This window comes from Hippocampus comes, unplaced genomic scaffold, assembly GCF_001891065.2.
Source record: "Hippocampus comes isolate QL1 unplaced genomic scaffold, H_comes_QL1_v1.1 scaffold142, whole genome shotgun sequence".
In the NCBI taxonomy this organism is placed as follows: domain Eukaryota; kingdom Metazoa; phylum Chordata; class Actinopteri; order Syngnathiformes; family Syngnathidae; genus Hippocampus; species Hippocampus comes.
The window spans coordinates 1-18,425 of record NW_017805482.1 but is presented as its reverse complement, the minus strand read 5'-3'; the positions used below and the strand labels follow the sequence as shown (position 1 = coordinate 18,425).

Genomic DNA, 18,425 nt, shown 5'->3' with positions numbered 1-18,425 from the left:
TTATTGCCGGCAATGCGAACCAAACTCTGACATCGGCAGTATAGGGACCGAACAGCCCGTATCAGGGGGCTCGGTACCCCATACTCCCGAAGCACCCCCCACAGAACTCCCCGAGGGACACGGTCAAATGCCTTCTCCAAGTCCACAAAACACAGCAGTGTGGTTTTCGTCCTGGCCGTGGAACTGTGGCAGTCCTAATCCCAATCACAATTCAGGTCGCTTTGACTCCAGCTCACCTGCAGGATGCTGTCGCCATCCGCGTCCAGGGGAGCCTGCGCAAGTTTGATGATGAACACGCTGTGGGATCGACTGGACTCGCGGTTCAGCCGGGTGTTTGCAACCTTCCTCCTCTTCTGACCTAGAGTGTCACCACACAGCAGGGAGATGATCAACACTCTCCCACCCAACACGGCCGATATCTCGAAAATCTAGACTGAAACTCTTCCGTAGCCTGCTCAGAGAGAAGATTAAATGGAGGTCATTTCCTGGTCAGAATTGACCCGTAGGGCAACAATACCAAGTCAGACAAATCTGAGATCATCAGTGCAGAAAAAAAAAAAACTGATTTGAACATTTGTGTGTCCTTCCTTTAAAATGTCCACCACTCACCTTTCCAAAACACCTGAAACGCTTCCTCGGCAGATTTGACTTCAACCTCCATACAACCGGCAACATACATGTTGTGGTTCTGGTCCTCTCGGAGAATTTTAGACTGAGGCGGCCTATGTCAGGAGAAACTCTGACATCGGCAGTATAGGGACCGAACAGCCCGTATCAGGGGGCTCGGTACCCCATACTCCCGAAGCACCCCCCACAGAACTCCCCGAGGGACACGGTCAAATGCCTTCTCCAAGTCCACAAAACACAGCAGTGTGGTTTTCGTCCTGGCCGTGGAACTGTGGCAGTCCTAATCCCAATCACAATTCAGGTCGCTTTGACTCCAGCTCACCTGCAGGATGCTGTCGCCATCCGCGTCCAGGGGAGCCTGCGCAAGTTTGATGATGAACACGCTGTGGGATCGACTGGACTCGCGGTTCAGCCGGGTGTTTGCAACCTTCCTCCTCTTCTGACCTAGAGTGTCACCACACAGCAGGGAGATGATCAACACTCTCCCACCCAACACGGCCGATATCTCGAAAATCTAGACTGAAACTCTTCCGTAGCCTGCTCAGAGAGAAGATTAAATGGAGGTCATTTCCTGGTCAGAATTGACCCGTAGGGCAACAATACCAAGTCAGACAAATCTGAGATCATCAGTGCAGAAAAAAAAAAAAACTGATTTGAACATTTGTGTGTCCTTCCTTTAAAATGTCCACCACTCACCTTTCCAAAACACCTGAAACGCTTCCTCGGCAGATTTGACTTCAACCTCCATACAACCGGCAACATACATGTTGTGGTTCTGGTCCTCTCGGAGAATTTTAGACTGAGGCGGCCTATGTCAGGAGAAAGGGGGGGGGGGGCGTTAGTCTCACAACACACCAGATTGCACGTCACATTAAGGTTCAGGAGGACACGGCAGGCAGGGGGTGGGCAGACAAAGTACTGTAGATGCTTCAAGGGTATTGGAGCTTTGGAGCCATGACAAAAGACAACAAGCAGCAGGGCGGTGACATCCGACGGAAAGAATGCCATCGCTGGAGATGTATTCATTGCATGCACTTCTAAGGGCAAGAGTTTTGCCAATGCCTGTGGGGGTTTCTGCCACAAAATTGGCTACAGCTGCACAATCCAGATCCTCATCCGAAAGCGCAGCGACACAAACATAACACGCTTGGGTTTTCCCGATTCTCTCAGCGATGTGAAATTCAAAACCATGTCAATTATTTTATCGTAGACTTGTATGAACGCACTGCGTTAGATCAGAATTTGGAAACCAAAGGCAAGCATTTCATTCGATTGGGGAGGTGCACCTACGAATGAAGTCTACAATGAATCATATTTTGCACAGGTAGAAATATGTCATTTTCTTGACTGTAATCATTGGGTAAATGTATGCAGTCAATGGTCACGTTTTGAGGCACACTTCACATACTAATGAGCAGCTGGATTGCCACCTGTAATGGGAAAACTGAACACCATCTCAAACTAAGTATGAAGTTTTCCATCGAACTGCTATATGTGTTCACTGGTCACATACATGAACTCAGTGTTCTGACGCATGGGTGTGCCTCCACCATTCCACCTGGTAAGAAGAAAATACAAGAATTTGACATGCAGCTATTTTCATCCAGGATACGGTAACGATCTGAATGTGTTTCGAGTTTGAGTCACTCCAGTCATTTGACTCCCCCGGGAACTCACTTTGGCCTGATCGCATCCTCCTGGTTTTCCTCGAGAAGATCATAGATGTAGTTGTTGTAGATTTCAATGTAGGACACAAAGACGCTGTAGCTGCTGTCCTCATCCACGTCATCTGCTTTGCACGCCTCCGCCAGCTTAATCATATCGGCAATTTCGGGATCCACCTTCTGTCTAAAATCCCAAGTCGACAATTCCAGGTTGGACTTGAGTCACTTCGACAAAAGGTTTGGTGTTTCACGGAAAGGGCCCGGACGAACCTGGACGAGGCCACTTTGGGAACGCAAACATTTTCGCGTCTTTGCCTCTCCAGCAGGGCATCGACTTCATTCTGGACCTCGATGCCATTTTTATCGTCTGACTTAAAGACCTGCAAAAACAGACGATTTCATGTTTGTTCAAATGTGTCATGCAGATGTGTGTACAAAGGTGGCTTCAGCGCAGCCCTTACATATCTTTTAGCCTGGAAGGGCCCAATGCTGTTGAAGAGCATGTCCAGAGAGCGAGGCAGAAGTCCACCCAGCCCCGGAGAGCCAGTCATGGTAAATGTCTTCCCACTTCCTGTCACGCCATATGTAAAGAGCAAGCCTGCAAAGAGCAAGAGAGACAGAATGGAATGAAGTGCGCCATGGAGGTAACAGCAACAAGCAACACTATTAGGATGTTAAGTTTCTGAGTGTTCTTATTGTACCATTTCTTCCATGGATGAGGTCATCAACGAGAGGTTTGGCAACACTCTCGAACAGCTCGGTTTGAGATACTAATACTCCAAAGACTTTTTTGAAGGAGTACTGTGTCTGTGAAATGAGGAAGAGTCATGTGGTCAACGTTTTATTCAAGAGTATAAGATTTTTAATTGCACTTAAGACTTTATCAATATTTTTTTTCAAGAGAAGCTATCTTAACAGTGGTATGGAGTGACTGAACTCGAAACTTTTAATTTGTCAGTTTCTACCACTGAAATGAGAAAAGTGGCTGAATATAATGACCGAATCATCAACTTGCCAACAATTTTGTAAACTACTTCCGCTCTCAAGTTTGTAGCCATGTCACGAGTGAAATCAGTAAAAAAAAAAAAAAAAGACCCACAAAGACACACGCCCATCCTGCATAACATTGCTTGAAACTTTGTAACAGAACACCGAGGAAAGCAGAATTGAAAGAGTTTTGTCAAAAGTCAACATGCATTGGATTGTATTGTGTGGCCTCCAAGTCAGTCCCTTGATCATTCAGAAGTTCCAAAATTCTATAACAGAATAGGCAATGTGTTAAAATCCTTTTTTTTTGTCATGCAAGTGGACAAGTTCATTTTCTTTTTGCTTGCTGTACACAGATTCTCTCCTGCCTTTCTTTCTAGTTCATTTCAGACACATCAAGAACCACATTAACAAAGCATTACAACATACAATGCCTGTATGTATGACCACACACACGCACTTACTTTTGTCCACTTCAATATGCCGAAAAAGTGGTACGAAAAATTGCAACTTAATACGCACTAGTAATTAGAAGCCTGACAAAAAAGGCACGCTGCAATGCTCAGGAGCGGTGCTTTTGATCACCAATTTGTTTCACTTTTCGTAGGAAAATGAGAGATCACTGGAATCATTTTTACAAGCTATATCTGACAATATGCCTTCAATGAGATTACAATAATTCACCTCTTTGTATTCTCCATTGCGGTTTACTTTGAAGCCTTCTGGCGCGTGCAGCTGGATGGTGCTGCTGCTGATTACCTCGATGCAACATTCTTCGTCTTCTCGGCCAAGTGGTCGCACACGACAGTAAACCTGATTGGGCAAAACGATGAAAATGAAGACGGTTTAACTACAAGACAAAAGCGCTTCTCGCCACAGTACGTCAGTTCATTGTTGAGCAACCGTATAAGACTTACCCCAACTGGATCTTTCTGGTTGCTTGTTTTTTTTAGAGGCGGACGGCGGGGGGTTTTGGATTTTCTAAAATAATTAATTGAACAAATAAAGAGTTAGTATTAACAATCACGCCATTGTTATTGGGCAGATCGGAAACAAAGTCACATGCTAGGTAGCCCTCAGGCGATGGGAGCCCTACGGCTAAACGTTTCAACTAAAACTGGTGAACGTCCACACAACATCATGAAAACAACACGCCAGCGACAAATATCACTTTTCTCTGTGGTAACAGACTACAAATATCGCATTTCGTCATGCCTACTTACGCTGGTTTGGTCATTTTTGCTTGTTCCGTCTATTTAACGTTGTTGTTGATTTTGCACTCCCTCCGTCGCCTTTGTTCAAATAAAACAACGTTTTCAAATTGAGTCGATCGCAGCCAATCAAATTCATTGTCTTTTTTACGTATTTCCGCTTCCTAGATGGTGCATTCATGAAACCAAGGAAAGCGAAAAACTACATTGGAAAGTCGGAATGTTGTCATATTTTCTGTTGTATTTTACTTATTTTATCTTCAATCTTCTATAAAGCCCTTTGTGACAGCTACAGATGTTTTGAAAGCGCTATGTAATGAAATACGTAACTGTATTGCATTGTATTGTATTGTATTGTATTGTAATGTATTGCTGCGATTGGCTGGCAACCACGTTAAATGGCGTGCCCCGCCTACTGCCCGAAGACAGCTGGGATAGGCTCCAGCACACCACGACCCTTGTGAGGATAAATTGATTTGAAAATGGATGGATGGATGGATGGATGGATGGATGGATGGATGGATGGATGGACGGATGGAGTGATTGTATTTTGTGATGGTGAGATGAATTTCCTTGAAGCATTCAGGCTTAATTCATCATTCATCAGTAGACACAATTTAAACAACTCACTTTAAAGGATTAACGATCCAAATGGGCCCATGACCATATTTCACCGGTAATTAGTATAAATTCATAATTATTATAAATTATTATATGTTTTGAAAACGTTGAACGTGGCTTTCACTTCACACGGGAGTGGTTGAAATACCGTCACCTGCCGTGCAACGAGGGTAACACAAGTTACAAAACAGCCATTTTTTTTGAAGTCACGTGTGTTATGCAAACGCCAGTGGTCCGTCTACTAAACTGCTACCTCAAACGCTAAACATCAACGATAAGCTGTCAGTTTCTATGACGCATACTTGACGTATTTAGTTAACGCGTCCAACTAGTTCAGTTTTTGCAGGGTTAACGATGAAAAGCAAACCCTCCAAATCAGATAGCTTCGAGTCCAAAAAGGTTAAGGTGAAGAAAGGCGCTGGCGGGGAGATGTCTGGTGCAACTTTGTCCGCAAAACCGCAGGACAAGAAAGATGCAAAGGCATGCAAAAAAGGTGTGTGGACAAGTTAGTGTGCTTCCATTAATCGTGCCTGACATTGTCTCTTGTTGTCTGTGTTTTTGCAGGGTCTCCTCTCAAGTCCTCAGGAATCCAGAAGAAAAGTGGACATAGCATACTCCACTACATCTACAAGCACACTCTGGGCCAAAGTGTTCATACTCAAATGAAACAGGTAGCTCACCTGCTGTACAGTGTTTGATTTTGGCAGCCGTTTTAGATTTAGTCTTAGTCTTTTGGGCCAAAATGCTTATTAGTTTTAGTCATTCCTGTTCGTGATAGTTGGAAAAAAACCCCCAAAAAAGTCTAGTTTTAGTTGACAAATACTCAAAAAGGTTTTAGTCTAGTTTTAGTCAGCTTTATTTAAAAATAGACATACAATGTTTCCACCCAATAACAAAAACCTGATCTACCAAGGAGTATGCATTACTCACAGATAAAGTGGTACCGCTGGACTCAATGTTCATTACTCCAAAATAAGCCAAGAAACAAAACATTTTCTTTGGCAGTTGTTGTGGCTTTATTTCTGTGAACCAACGTGCCAAGGTGCAATGAACGTACATACACCGAAATATGAGCAATGGCTGAGGAATACTTAAAAGGATGAAACACACATGACACAAAAGGCAAAATAACTAAACCAAATAGAAGCAACAATATTTTAACAACATAGACGAGAATACCTGTGTGATTTAAGAGAAATGAGTCACACACATTCTCCCATCATTCAACTAAATAGCAGAAAATACCCCATAGCCCACGTATGTTGTAATTCCTACATTTGCCTTAATCTACTTTTAATATTTGATTATACACACAAGATAATGAATTGACATGAGCTCAACCAAAATAACTTAAAGCCTTAAGTTAGCCCATTTGTACCAGGAGTTACATGGAAAACTTTAAGCTTACAATGACATTTATCACAAGCCGATTGTCGAGTAACATTGAATGCTCGCAAATGTTACAGTTACAGTATGATATGTTAGCAGGCTTTGTTGCGACTTACCTGCAAAAAAAAATATCATACCATTCTGTCCACCTAGTTTGAGGCCACATTTTCCATTACCGCCGTCTACAATGCATTCATTGTGTTGTTCTTTCTGCTGGGTTGTACAGAAAGTATATCCATTCGTTTATTTATTTATTTTTCATTTCCCTTATATGGTTTTGTTTTGTTTTTTAACTTTCAGTGCCTCCAAGAGCCTTTTATCCGCTCGCTCACTTTGTACCATTATCACGCGTCAAACCATCCCTTCGACCGGCGAGTCACCTGCCTGGAGTGGCATCCCACTAATCCCACCACACTGGCGTTGGGATCGAAAGGTGGCGACATCGAGCTGTGGGACTTTAAGCTCCGTGACCGGAAGATGTTCATCAGAGGGGTGAGCCAGCTCTCCGCGAACGTTATTAGGCATCGCAATTGTGCTCGGCTTGATAGCCTGCTGCTGCTTCTCTGTTCAGATGGGTGCTGGAGACTCAGTTACAGATATGAGGTTTAACCCTTTAAACCCCAATCAGCTGTTCACATCATCCATGGGGGGTACTACAGCCCTCCGAGATTTCCATGGGACCCCCCTCACAGTCTTTGCCGACACAGATACATTTAAGTAAGACTGCGGTCTGCCTGTATTGTATTGGGTCAGATCATTGATTCATCAGTCTTCTTCAAAGGTGGTTCTTATTGGTTTAATCCCACCATTCTCGTTTTTGAAGGAGACATTTTATGCCAACCCCATACAGATTAAATCATTTGCAACTACCGTATTTTCCGGACTATAAGTCGCTCCTGAGTATAAGTCGCACCAGCCATAAAATGCATAATAAAGAACAAAAAAGTATAAAAAGAGTATAAATCGCATTTTGGGGGGAAATTTATTTGATAAAACCCAACACCAAGAACATACATGCCATCTTGAAAGGCAGTTTAAAATTAAAATAAAATACAAAACAACACGCTGAATAAGTGTACGACATGTTAACCTTACATGACGCATAAACAACTAACTGAGAACGTGCCTGGTCTGTTCAAGTAACATATTAAGAGTTAGTCAGATAACTATAGCATAAAGAACATGCTAACAAGTTTACCAAACCATCAATGTCACTCCAAATCACTAAATCCAATGAAATCTTCATCCTTTGTGTCACTTTAAAACAACTACACTAACTCCCGAGGTAGAAGATACAGCGCTTCCTCTTCTACGTCGCTTACGTCAGACTCATCGTGGTTTTATCAACACAGGTCTAGAGCGGCCTCTTGTGGTTAAATGTGAAAATAGCATGTGAAATGATATCATAATGTGTTAAGAATTTCACCCATAAATCGCTCCAGAGTATAAGTCGCAGCCCCAGCAAAACTATGAAAAAAAAACTGCGACTTATAGTCCGGAAAGTACGGTAAAACATTGACGGAAAATCTTGGCGTGAGCGTGGTCGTAACATAAACTAGCTCCTGTTTCGTTACAGTGGGGCAGAAATGTAAAACGGCTCTCTTAATAAAGACACGTTTTCTGAACTAGGTAGCTAAAAAAAAAAAAAAAAAAAAAAAAACAACTTCATTGTGCAGTTTCACGCTTGGGTAAGTTGAGCTATTTGTATGCCAACAATAAAAAGAGAATTTTCCGTAGTATGTCTCCTTTAATTAGAAGTGCCCAATCATGTGTTTGTGCGCGTAGAATGGCGCCGGAGACTTCATCGGAGGGATGAAATTTTGCCCCACGGATCTGTCCCGAGTGTACGTGGCCTCTGGTGAGGGCACACTGACCATGCAGAGCTTTGAGGGCCTCACAACCACCATTATAGCCAAAACGGAAGATTGTGGCCACCATCACCACAACGTATGGTGAGAAAAATGTGGAGAAGACTGATGAAAAATCCTTGACCCTATTTAGTTGTTTTAAGATGTTGAATGCAGATTTTATAAAGGTTTTTTTTTTTTTTCCTGATGCTGTACCCACAGTTTCTGGTACTGCTGTGTTGACGTGTCCATTAGCCGACAGATGCTTGCGACTGGAGACAATGTTGGAAATTGCCTCCTGGTGGGTCTAGATGGGCAGAAGGTGGGTGATCTTTTTTTATTTTATTTTTTAATCGCAGCGGATCCTGTAACAATTCTCACATGGAAAGAAGAATGACTTCATCTTTAACCCCCACATAGGAATACTAAATGCTTTTTGGTTTTCTTTCAATATTGTAGATTTTCAGTGAGAAGTTACACAAAGCCAAAGTGACTCACGCTGAGTTCAACCCACGCTGCGATTGGCTGCTTGTGACGGCGTCAGTAGACCACACAGTGAAGCTCTGGGACCTGAGAAACATGAAGGACAAGAACAGCTTCCTTTATGACATGCCTCACGAGAAAGCCGTCAACTCAGGTGCTGCAAAAAATAAAAATAAAAAAAATAAATCACATTATTGTAGTTTATTGCCCGGATAATTTAGTTCTTTTGAACAATCTTTCATTGTTCACAGCACATGCTTATGTGCACTGCTTGTCCTCACAACATAGCCTCAAACACTCAACGTTGCCAAATTAGTCTTGATGATTTTTCAAATAAGCGACTTGTAACTTTTGCATGATTCCAGATTTTTCCAGTTTTGCGTAGGACAAGAAAGGTCAGGGTAATCTTTGAGAGACGTTCAACAATTTGCTGACTTTGATTGGAAGAGAGGAAAAATGCTTAGATTCGGCCTGATCAGTAGATGTGCACCCGGCTTGTTCCATGAAATCGTCACATGATCCTCATACATAATTTTTTGTTACATCTTCACAGCCTATTTTCATCCCTCGGACTGCTCCAAATTGGTAACAACTGATCAGTACGACCAGATCCGTGTGTATTCATCCTCTGATTGGTCGAAGCCTCAGCATATCATCCAACATCCACACAGACATTTTCAACATATCACACCCATCAAGGTTGGTTGCCTCTACACTGTGACTTCCGAGTTTAAGAATTCTCTCGAGCCGTCACAAAACGTGCTTGATGCAAGTCAGAGGGAAAAAAAAAAAAAAACTTACCAAGCCAAACTTGCTTTGTCAACATTTCTACAGGCTACATGGCATCCTGTGTATGACCTTATTGTGGTGGGTCGTTACCCCGACGACAAGATTTGCCTGGGCGACCAGAGAACCATCGACATCTTTGATTCCAACACAGCCGAGCTTGTGTGTCAGTTGCACGATCCCAATGTTGCGGGAATCAAATGTGTGAGTAGAACCGAGCAATGTGAGCATACAGGCAGTTCACATGCACGTGAGCCGACTGAATATTACACCTCCAGAATGATTTCTTATTCACTCACTATTCACTCACTATTCATAAAACCTGAGCATAACTGCTCAGGTTTTATATACCACTGCAATAAGGAGTAGAATGTGTGTTCACATTGGGTCCGACAACAGCTTCCTGTTGCAACAAGATACATCTGTTACATTGTGTCGAAAAAAAACCCCAATTTAGATTATTTATGCCGAAAGAATGCCCCCACTAGTTGAATGCTTACACATTGGAAAACGTCATTGACGGGGCTAATGGTTATCATTAATCGTTGTGGTCTCATGTCCCTCGAAGCAACATATTTGTACTGAAATAGTGGAGCAACAGAAAGACAAAATTTCACAGTACTCACAGGTATATATTCTTTATCCTCGATAATCCATTCATCCATTTTCCGATCCGCTCATCCTCACAAGGGTCGCAGGGCGTGCTGGAGCCTATCCCAGCTGTCTTCAGGCAGCAGGCGGGGGACACCCTGAACCAGTTGCCAACCAATCGCAGGTCCTCTATAATAAAAATGACAAATATTATTGGAGCTGCTGAGGCCCTGAGAGTCGGATTAACGTTTAGGTCTGTATTGGAGGATAACACTGGAGTGTTTTTTTTTTTTTGGGGGGGGGGGTTAACTCCCGTCACATCCAACTCTTACATTAAAAAAAAAAGAAAAATCTCGTCCCATTCCAGTCCTAGAATTTAGTAACAAACAAGCAAACAAAAAAAAAATCCTGTTCCATCCTGATCCAGGTGAAAACAACTTCCGTTCTCGTCCTGCTCCCGTTCAGACTGACTCCCACTCTCGTATCGCTCCCATTTTGGAGGTCAGATACTTTGTACGGTACATTAAAAATGGCTTTTTTTCCCTAACTGTATAATCAATCCCGTTCCCATCTTCTCATGTGAACGTTTTATCCTGCACCATTCCAATACCATGAGTAAAGGTAAAGTTGACTCTGAATCCCCTGCGGATTTCCGAAAAAATGTCACCCTCGAGTCTGTATGACTTATATTTGTGTGCTGGTTTTCACATGGGGAAAAAAACAAAAAAAAATTACATAAGTTTTTGTTAGGGCTTTTTTGGGGCACGTGGAATCAGGTCAAATACCAATAGATCAAATGAAGACGCACACACCCACACACGCAACCTGACTGGCAGTATCGAAAGGAGCTGTGCTGTCTATTATTAATCTTGGCTTGTTATCATATCTAATCTAGATCACAGCCAAGTCCCCATTCCAATTTGTTCTAATCTTTGACCCACCCACACCACACAAATTCCCCCTTGGCCCTATGCCATCTGAAATCCCATAATTTGTATTAAAAGGCATTTACTTCTCAATACTCCTTGTACAGGTATTCAGTTATATATAGTGATATTTTACAGGGTGTCTGGAGATCCTTGAAGAGTGTCCGTTTCGATTTTCTAAAATGAAGCCCTTGTCTTGCTTCAATTTTAATGCTTCAACACTGTCAGTGGTGGAATTAACTAAATATTGTCATTGCATAAAAAAAAATGGTATATTGCCTGCCGCTGTTGGACTATAATTACGCTGCTTGCACCTTGTGGACAAACGGAAAAAAAAAAAGTCTATTTTGAGGTCCTATTTTTTTTCCTACTCCATTGTGTTGGTGTAGAAGGCAAAATCAAAATGCTTCCGATCGAACAGTAACGCTGAATATATGCTGAATGTCATCTATGTAAACCATTGTAAATCTCTTTTTCAGATCAATAAATTCAATCCAATGGGAGATGTGATTGGCTCTGGAATGGGTAAGCTGATAAAAAGTGTTTGACGCCTGTTTTGTTTTATTTTTATTTTTTATGCTCCCATCTTAGATGGTATTTGTGTCACAGGTGTATCGGTGGTACTTTGGGACCAGGATGAGTCATTGTTAGGTGATGAACACACGCCGCAGGAGGAAGTGCCTACCTCGGCTGAGCGACCACAAAGGGAACGCGGTCGTCAGCAACAGGCCACCCGGAGCAGGAGAAGCGGCGCGGATCAAAGTAAACTCAAGAAAAAACTGCTGTCTGCGCACGAATCAGAAACGACGACCAAGACTAAGTGCGCAAAGCGCACAAGAAAGCTGTGAACTGAAGCTTGTGTGTGTAGAGATATATTTTTTGTTACTCTTGTATATGTGGGTTAAAATGGGGTATTATAAAAACAAAGTTTCAGATATAATTGTTTTCTACTGAACTGTTAATAAAGTGTTATTGTTTGGACCTGTTTCTTTTCCATATTTTCTTGTTCGAAAAATCACGGCACACTACAAAACAAAAATGTTACAGGAAGTCCGCCTGACTTCTCGGTTGTTAGTATCTAGGCGAAAAAGTATGAAATTGTCCCGATTGAGTTCACCCTTATTAGGTTGAGGCAATTGAGAACAGATTCTCATTTGCATTGCTGCCCTGGCAGGAGACAGCAGAGGAAAACGAAGCATCATCAAAGAAAATTACAAACTAAAGTTTAACATTACAAATCCTGGACTAGAACTGTATGAATAAGACAGGAAAAACTAAATGGAACAATGACGCGGCGATGTAGAGGTTGTGAATGAGTCAAGCCTTTCCATCTTGATTGACGGCAAGAGGCCGGGTAGACCCTGGATTCCTTGGCAGCCAGCCTTATTGACTCACATCTGAGTCATTCTACTTTCAACCGCGTGAAATCGTTTAATCGGGGATTTTTACTCGCCAGGATAAAATGATGCCAACATACCTTCTGGAAGATTTCCTGTCTATTCTAGTGTCACAACTTTAGATGACTTACCATACATCAGTATGTGCTGTTATATATATATATATATATATATATAAAACAACTCAGCTTTTTAATGATTTGAACAATTTCCTGTTTTGTAGGTTAATCATTATGAAAATCAGTATGAAAGAAATATAAATGGAATGATTTGGTTTAAAAAAAAAAAAAAACTGCCCAGATGACAGTTTTGCACATTTTGATATTTTCTCAGTCCGCTTTTGTGACCTGGAATGACCTTCAGAAATGAAAGGTGAAATGTGACATTTTTGACACATGGCAAACGAAACAAAAAAAAAAAGACGACTAATCAGAATACACAAAATTATGCAAAAATAACATTTTCTTTCGATACTGTATTACTTTAACTTTCACTTTGCAGGCCTTTTATTTTGCCGCTTCTCGTTTGCGCTCTTCTAAATTTCCCGCGAGTTGCCTCGTTTCTGTTTCTGTTTCCATCAATGCTGGTTTTGGTTGACACAAGTGCTCATCTGTTTGTTGATTATTGTAGCTGTAAATTTGAGAGAGAAAACCACGGGTGATTTATTTTGTGTATTTTACATATGTGAGTTGAGCTGGCTTAATTTAGTCTCGATTTCTTATTCTGACTCAAAAACAGACTGCAGTCACGTGTATCATGTGTTTCTTTTTTCTTTTAAAATCTTGTATATGAAATAAATGCTGTCAAGATGAATGGCAGGAAATGACAACAAGAGTTCTAGAGAACAGACGCCGATCGCGAGCAGCACCTACAGGTGCGTTATTTCCTACACGTATGGGCTATAAACGAGCTTGCATTGAACCAGTTTGACAAGTTCGCCAGCATTGATGGTGGCAGCGCATGTGGAATGAAACGCGAGTGCTCAGCGGACCAGAAGAGCAGCAAGGACCCAAGAACACTTGACTCACATGACTGTCCCTCTTCAAGGTAATGGCAACGCACAGCGTCATCTCCAGAGAAGACCTCATCTGTCCTCGGTGTACGGACATCTACTGCTTCCCCGTTCTCCTCCATTGTGGACATAACGTTTGCAAAGTTTGCCTGCAGCAGTTCTGGGAATGGAAAGGATGTCAAGAGTGTCCGGTGTGTCAGGCGGTGTCTGTTCCCAAAAGACCTCCCATCAATTTGGCGCTGAAGATAGCGGCGGATCAGTACCACATGGAGAAGATGAGTCAAGACCGTTGCAGGTTTCACGAGGAGAAGCTCAGCGTCTATTGTCAGAACGACGAGGAGCCCATTTGCCTGGTGTGCCAAATGTCCAAACAGCATAAAATTCACGAGTGCTGTCCGCTGGATGAGGCTGCCAAGCAGAAAAAGGTACAAAATAGAAAACTCGATCACATCATGCTGCTCACAAAAAGTTAGGGATGAAAAATGGACCGAGATAATCAGGATGCATTCTTTGTGATGCTGTTCACATTTTTTCGTGATGAGCTCAAGATCGCGCCGAACTACTGATCAACGGTACCTCACAATTGGCAGGATTTAAACAGCACGTTCCTCGTTGAGCTCGTGTCGCGGTGTCATCGGCAGGTTGAAACAGATGCACTGGAAGAGTCACAGGAAGGCATGAAAGTGAACAATTCGATTCATGGGTCGACCCCGCTGTGAATTTTTGCTTTTGGACGACAGCAAGTGAGGCAAAAATGCCTGAAAACGGTCGGACGCGCGTTAAAAAATTTGGATGCGGGAATTAAATTTCACTTGGGAAAGTTCGAGGGCGTTTCAAGTTCCCCCTGATACAAAGACAGTAACTCGTCTTTCGTTTTGTGAGGGGAATACCTTCAAATGTTCCGCATATCTTTGTTGTTGTGAGCGATAAGTCGCCAAACAAAAATGATTTGTAGTGATACATTTTTTTTCTATTCAAACAATGAACTGCTTATCAGAATTTTATTCCGCCAAATGTTCTCATCGGCGTCAAAGAATCCTTATCGGTTTGGCCCCCATGATCTTCAGAAAACCTTAATTTTACCATTTAAACATTATGAGACCGTAAAAGTGAACCGTGACATTGCGAAGGAAGACTTGACTGTACCACCCGGAAGCCGTCTATCTCCAACTTTTTGTGAGTACAACATTTATGAGGTAACGACCCTAAAGGTTGACACTTCCATGTTATTGTGAACATGTTAGAAAGACATTTCAGACAGGCTGGAGCCTCTGAAGAAGAAGCTGCAGACTCTCAACAAGACGAAAGAAAACTGGGAAAGAACGCGGACATTTATACAGGTTTTATTTACAACGCACACACACACACACACACACACACACACACACACACACACACACACTCCAGTGTTCATGCTTTGACTTAAGAGGCTACGGTCACATTACAGAGGCAAGCGGACGAAAACAACCGAACCATCAGGGAGGAGTTCCAGAAGTTGCACACGTTCCTTTTCGAAGAGGAAGACTCCCGACTTCAGGTGCTCGCGCAGGAAGTCGAAGTGAAGGTCAAAGTGATGAGCCTCAAGCTGGAGTTCATTGAGAAGCAGATGAAGACCTTAGCGTCTGTGATCAGGGACGCAGAGAGAAGACTGAAAGGAGACGATTTATCTTTCTTGGTGGTACGCACAAACACACGGAACTTTTCTTCTTCAAAATTCTTAATCGTGGCTTTTAAATGTCTCGTTTTTACTCTGTAGGACTACAAAGACACCAAGAAGAAGTGAGTGTGTGCAAGTGCCCAGGATGCATTACACAGTCCATGAGATGATGATGATGATGATGATGATTTTTTTTTTTTTTTAAATACAGGCTCAAATGCAATATCAGAGAACCAGAAATAATCCGAGACATCCTGATCAACTCTGCCGCACATCAGGCATCACTTAAATTTCAAGTTTGGAAGAAGATGGAGCGCCTTGTTAAATATGGTGAGTTCTCAAAGAAGGGACTTTTTTTTTTTCTTCATCAGTAGATCAAATGAGGAGACGGTGTTGAAGCGCTTTGAGTAGCGCTTCAAGAGCTATACAAGTGAAACTCTACTTACCAGGAATTAGTCTCTTGTGGATCTGAGAAGATGCAGCGGTACACTCAGCTGACATCAGTGCTGGCAGCATAAATTCAATTCCCACTCTGAAACAGTGTTAATGTTGGATTGAATGGTCGTCTATATATCTGCCCTGTGATTGACCGACGACCAGGGTTAAATTAGCCATTATCCAGCTCACGGCTCTCTTAACAATCCTCCAGTTCCGATCACGTTGGATCCCAACACGGCCCAGGCCAACTTGGAGCTGTCTGAGGAGCTGAGCTGCGTGCGGTACAGCAGTCAGCGGATGCTCCCGGACAATCCGGAACGCTGCACGGGAGGAGTGTGCGTGCTCGGTGCGGGCGGCTTCGTGTCCGGGAAACACAGCTGGACGGTGGACGTGAGCCGGGGTAAAGACTGGTACATCGGGGTGGTCCGGGAGTCCATCCAAAGGAAGGGGGCCATGTCCCTCAAGCCATCCGACGGGGTCTGGATCATTGGAGGCATTATAGGGGGCGTCCTGTGGGCTCAGACGTCACCTCGCACGCGACTGGAATGCAAGCAGAAACCCGAAAGGGTTACGGTGGAGCTGGACTACGACAAGGGCAAGGTGGCGTTCATCAACGCTGTAGATTCAAAGACCATTTTCGTATTTAAAGACAAGTTCACCGAGAGGATCTTCCCTTACTTCTCTACTGGGATTCATGATGAGGGCAGCGGCTCCTTCCCCCTCACCATCTGCTCTCAGACCGTCACGGTCGCCATCTCAGACAAGTGAAGACCGTATCCGTACATCCAATCAGTTATTGCTCCATCATCTATTAATCCACTGATCATCCATCCATCTTCATCCACCCAGTTGAACCATCCATCCATCCCTCTCTCCAGCCATCCATTCCCATATCAATCAATCCAGCCATTCACCCACCTTCACTTCATCCAGACATGCATCTGGCCATCGAGCCATTCAACCAACTCTTGATCCAACCACAGATCCGTCTCTCATCCATCATCGTCATCTATCTACTTGTCTGCTGATCTGGCGTCTGTCCGTCCCCCCTTACATCATCTACAGCACAGGTGTCAAACCCAAGGCCGGGGGGCCAGATCAGGCCTACCACGTCATTTTACATGGCCCGCGAAAGCAAATCAAACATGTCAACTTCTATGATGCTTGCTTAAATCCGTGTCAAAAATCAAATTCTCATATGTAATAAATAAGAGAAATATAAGTTTTCTTGTTCCTATGCCCCTCATAACAGTAATTTAAACAATGAATAAACCATGATTCTTGACTTCTTTATATGGTTTCACAGTAATAACGGCCCTCCAAGAGAAACGGTAACTACACCTTGGCCCGCGACAAAATTGAGTTTGACACCCCTGATCTATCATAGTCATCCAATGATCTATCCATCATCCATTGCTCTTCCCATTCATCCACCAGTCATCCATCCAACCAAACATCTAGCATCGGTCAAGCCTGACATACAGTATGTAAATTGTGTTGTATGTAGTACATGCAACATGTAAACTGTACACACATAAATGACAAGTTGCCCACCCACTCGGCACTTACTTTGACAACATCCACATATGAATATCAAAAGATACAGATTGTTTTATGAATGAATGTGTGCAGATTACCACAAATGTGCTTTGCTTGCCAAACTTGGCTGTAACAAGTTTCGCTCTGAACGACCAATTTGACGGAAAAACAAATTGCATTATTGTCGTTTCACTTCTATTGTTGTTCAACCCACGCGTACACGATCACCGTACTGAATGTGAAAATACAAGTCTGTCTGTTCAAGGAAAAAAACGGCTCGGCATTGTCAGACATTCATTAAGTCACTCCAGCTATCACAATGCTGTAATTCATGCCAGACTTGTTCCTTCTTCATTGTCTATTATGCTTGTTGTTGTTGTTGTTGTTGTTTTTTTAACCTTGTGTTGTGATGCCAGTAAGTGAGTCCCTCTGTAGAAACCAATAAAATACATGCTGATTTAGAAAATATATCCACATTTGTGAATTTTACTGTCATTCATTTATGGCCCAGTCTAGTATCTGTGCTCTTTGACAACAAAGTCATGTTTGTTGTTATAACGCATGCAGAATGTGGCTTGGCATCGTGCTGCTGAAATGAGTAGGGACGTCCCTGCAAATACGTTGCTTGGATAGCAGCATATGCCGCTCAAAAATCGCTATGTACAGTACCTTCCAGCATCAATGGTGTCTTTATAGATGTGCAAGTTACCCACACCTTGGGTCATCACACCCCTCCACACCAACACAGATGCTGATTTTTGAACTTTGCGCCGATAACAATCAGGACATGACGGTTCAAAAAACAAATGAAATGAGGACTCGTCAGCCCACAGCACCTTTTTCCACTTTACATCAGTACATCTCTGATAAACTACGGTCCAGAGAAGCCGCTGGTGTTTCTGGGTGTGGATTATATGGCTTTTACTTCAAATTGCATTTGTAGATGTAGCAATGAACAGTGTTAAGTGACAATGGTTTTCGGAAGTGTTCCTCAAGCTACGTATGTGGTAATATCCTTTACATAATGATGCCTGCTGTCATTGCCGTGCCTCCTGAGGGATGAAAAGTCACGAGCATTCAATGGTGGTTTTATGCCATGCCACTTATTAACGGAGATTTCTCCGGAGTTTCTGAATCGTTCGATAAGATTGAGGCCCATAGATGATGAAATCCCTAAATTCATTGCAATGGTATGCTCATGTTGAGAAATGTTGCTGTTAAACTGTTGGACTACTTGCTCACGCACTTGT

The 18,425-nt window shown here is 42.8% G+C and overlaps 3 protein-coding genes and 1 long non-coding RNA gene across 9 annotated transcripts in view; 2 read left to right on the top strand and 2 right to left on the bottom strand.

The window, feature by feature from the left end:
• kif23 (kinesin family member 23) overlaps nucleotides 1-4,628 on the bottom strand; it is a 10,626-nt gene extending 5,998 nt beyond the window's left edge. The window contains exons 1-10 of one of the 2 annotated variants that reach the window (XM_019875986.1): nucleotides 4,502-4,628; nucleotides 4,196-4,259; nucleotides 3,963-4,091; nucleotides 2,993-3,098; nucleotides 2,753-2,889; nucleotides 2,562-2,671; nucleotides 2,305-2,475; nucleotides 2,141-2,185; nucleotides 1,324-1,436; nucleotides 950-1,071 (exon numbers count right to left, since the gene is read on the bottom strand). In XM_019875986.1, coding sequence (XP_019731545.1) covers nucleotides 950-1,071; nucleotides 1,324-1,436; nucleotides 2,141-2,185; nucleotides 2,305-2,475; nucleotides 2,562-2,671; nucleotides 2,753-2,889; nucleotides 2,993-3,098; nucleotides 3,963-4,091; nucleotides 4,196-4,259; nucleotides 4,502-4,515 — 1,011 coding nt within the window. In that variant the 5' untranslated portion in view covers nucleotides 4,516-4,628. The remainder of the gene's footprint in view (nucleotides 1-949; nucleotides 1,072-1,323; nucleotides 1,437-2,140; nucleotides 2,186-2,304; nucleotides 2,476-2,561; nucleotides 2,672-2,752; nucleotides 2,890-2,992; nucleotides 3,099-3,962; nucleotides 4,092-4,195; nucleotides 4,260-4,501) is intronic. The other variant, XM_019875987.1, reaches the window with a different exon arrangement.
• A 672-nt stretch (nucleotides 4,629-5,300) lies between these two features.
• On the top strand, nucleotides 5,301-12,113 carry ddb2 (damage-specific DNA binding protein 2). Of its 3 annotated transcripts, none has more exons than XM_019875988.1 (10): nucleotides 5,301-5,603; nucleotides 5,675-5,781; nucleotides 6,800-6,991; nucleotides 8,285-8,451; nucleotides 8,569-8,668; nucleotides 8,806-8,983; nucleotides 9,383-9,528; nucleotides 9,664-9,819; nucleotides 11,612-11,657; nucleotides 11,742-12,113. In XM_019875988.1, the coding sequence occupies exons 1-10, from the start codon at nucleotides 5,465-5,467 to the stop codon at nucleotides 11,978-11,980; spliced, it is 1,470 nt and encodes a 489-aa protein (XP_019731547.1). In that variant the 5' UTR covers nucleotides 5,301-5,464; the 3' UTR covers nucleotides 11,981-12,113. The 3 variants fall into 3 exon arrangements, with proteins under 3 accessions (XP_019731547.1, XP_019731548.1, XP_019731549.1); XM_019875989.1 differs by having other exon boundaries at nucleotides 5,303-5,508; nucleotides 5,673-5,781; XM_019875990.1 differs by lacking the exon at nucleotides 8,285-8,451 and adding an exon at nucleotides 7,071-7,216 and having other exon boundaries at nucleotides 5,516-5,603.
• LOC109519452 (uncharacterized) lies at nucleotides 10,354-14,212 on the bottom strand. Of its 2 annotated transcripts, none has more exons than XR_002168971.1 (4): nucleotides 14,118-14,212; nucleotides 13,805-13,949; nucleotides 13,558-13,701; nucleotides 10,354-10,395 (listed from the first exon to the last, which is right to left on the bottom strand). It is a non-coding gene; the product is annotated as an uncharacterized LOC109519452 (long non-coding RNA). The 2 variants fall into 2 exon arrangements; XR_002168970.1 differs by having other exon boundaries at nucleotides 10,357-10,395; nucleotides 13,547-13,701.
• On the top strand, nucleotides 12,970-17,747 carry LOC109519451 (zinc-binding protein A33-like). Of its 2 annotated transcripts, XM_019875991.1 has the most exons (6): nucleotides 12,972-13,966; nucleotides 14,786-14,881; nucleotides 14,989-15,219; nucleotides 15,298-15,320; nucleotides 15,410-15,528; nucleotides 15,848-17,710. In XM_019875991.1, exons 1-6 carry the CDS (start codon nucleotides 13,580-13,582, stop codon nucleotides 16,402-16,404), a joined length of 1,413 nt encoding a protein of 470 aa, XP_019731550.1. In that variant the 5' UTR covers nucleotides 12,972-13,579; the 3' UTR covers nucleotides 16,405-17,710. The 2 variants fall into 2 exon arrangements, with proteins under 2 accessions (XP_019731551.1, XP_019731550.1); XM_019875992.1 differs by lacking the exon at nucleotides 14,786-14,881 and having other exon boundaries at nucleotides 12,970-13,966; nucleotides 15,848-17,747.
• The last annotated feature ends 678 nt before the right edge of the window (nucleotides 17,748-18,425 follow it).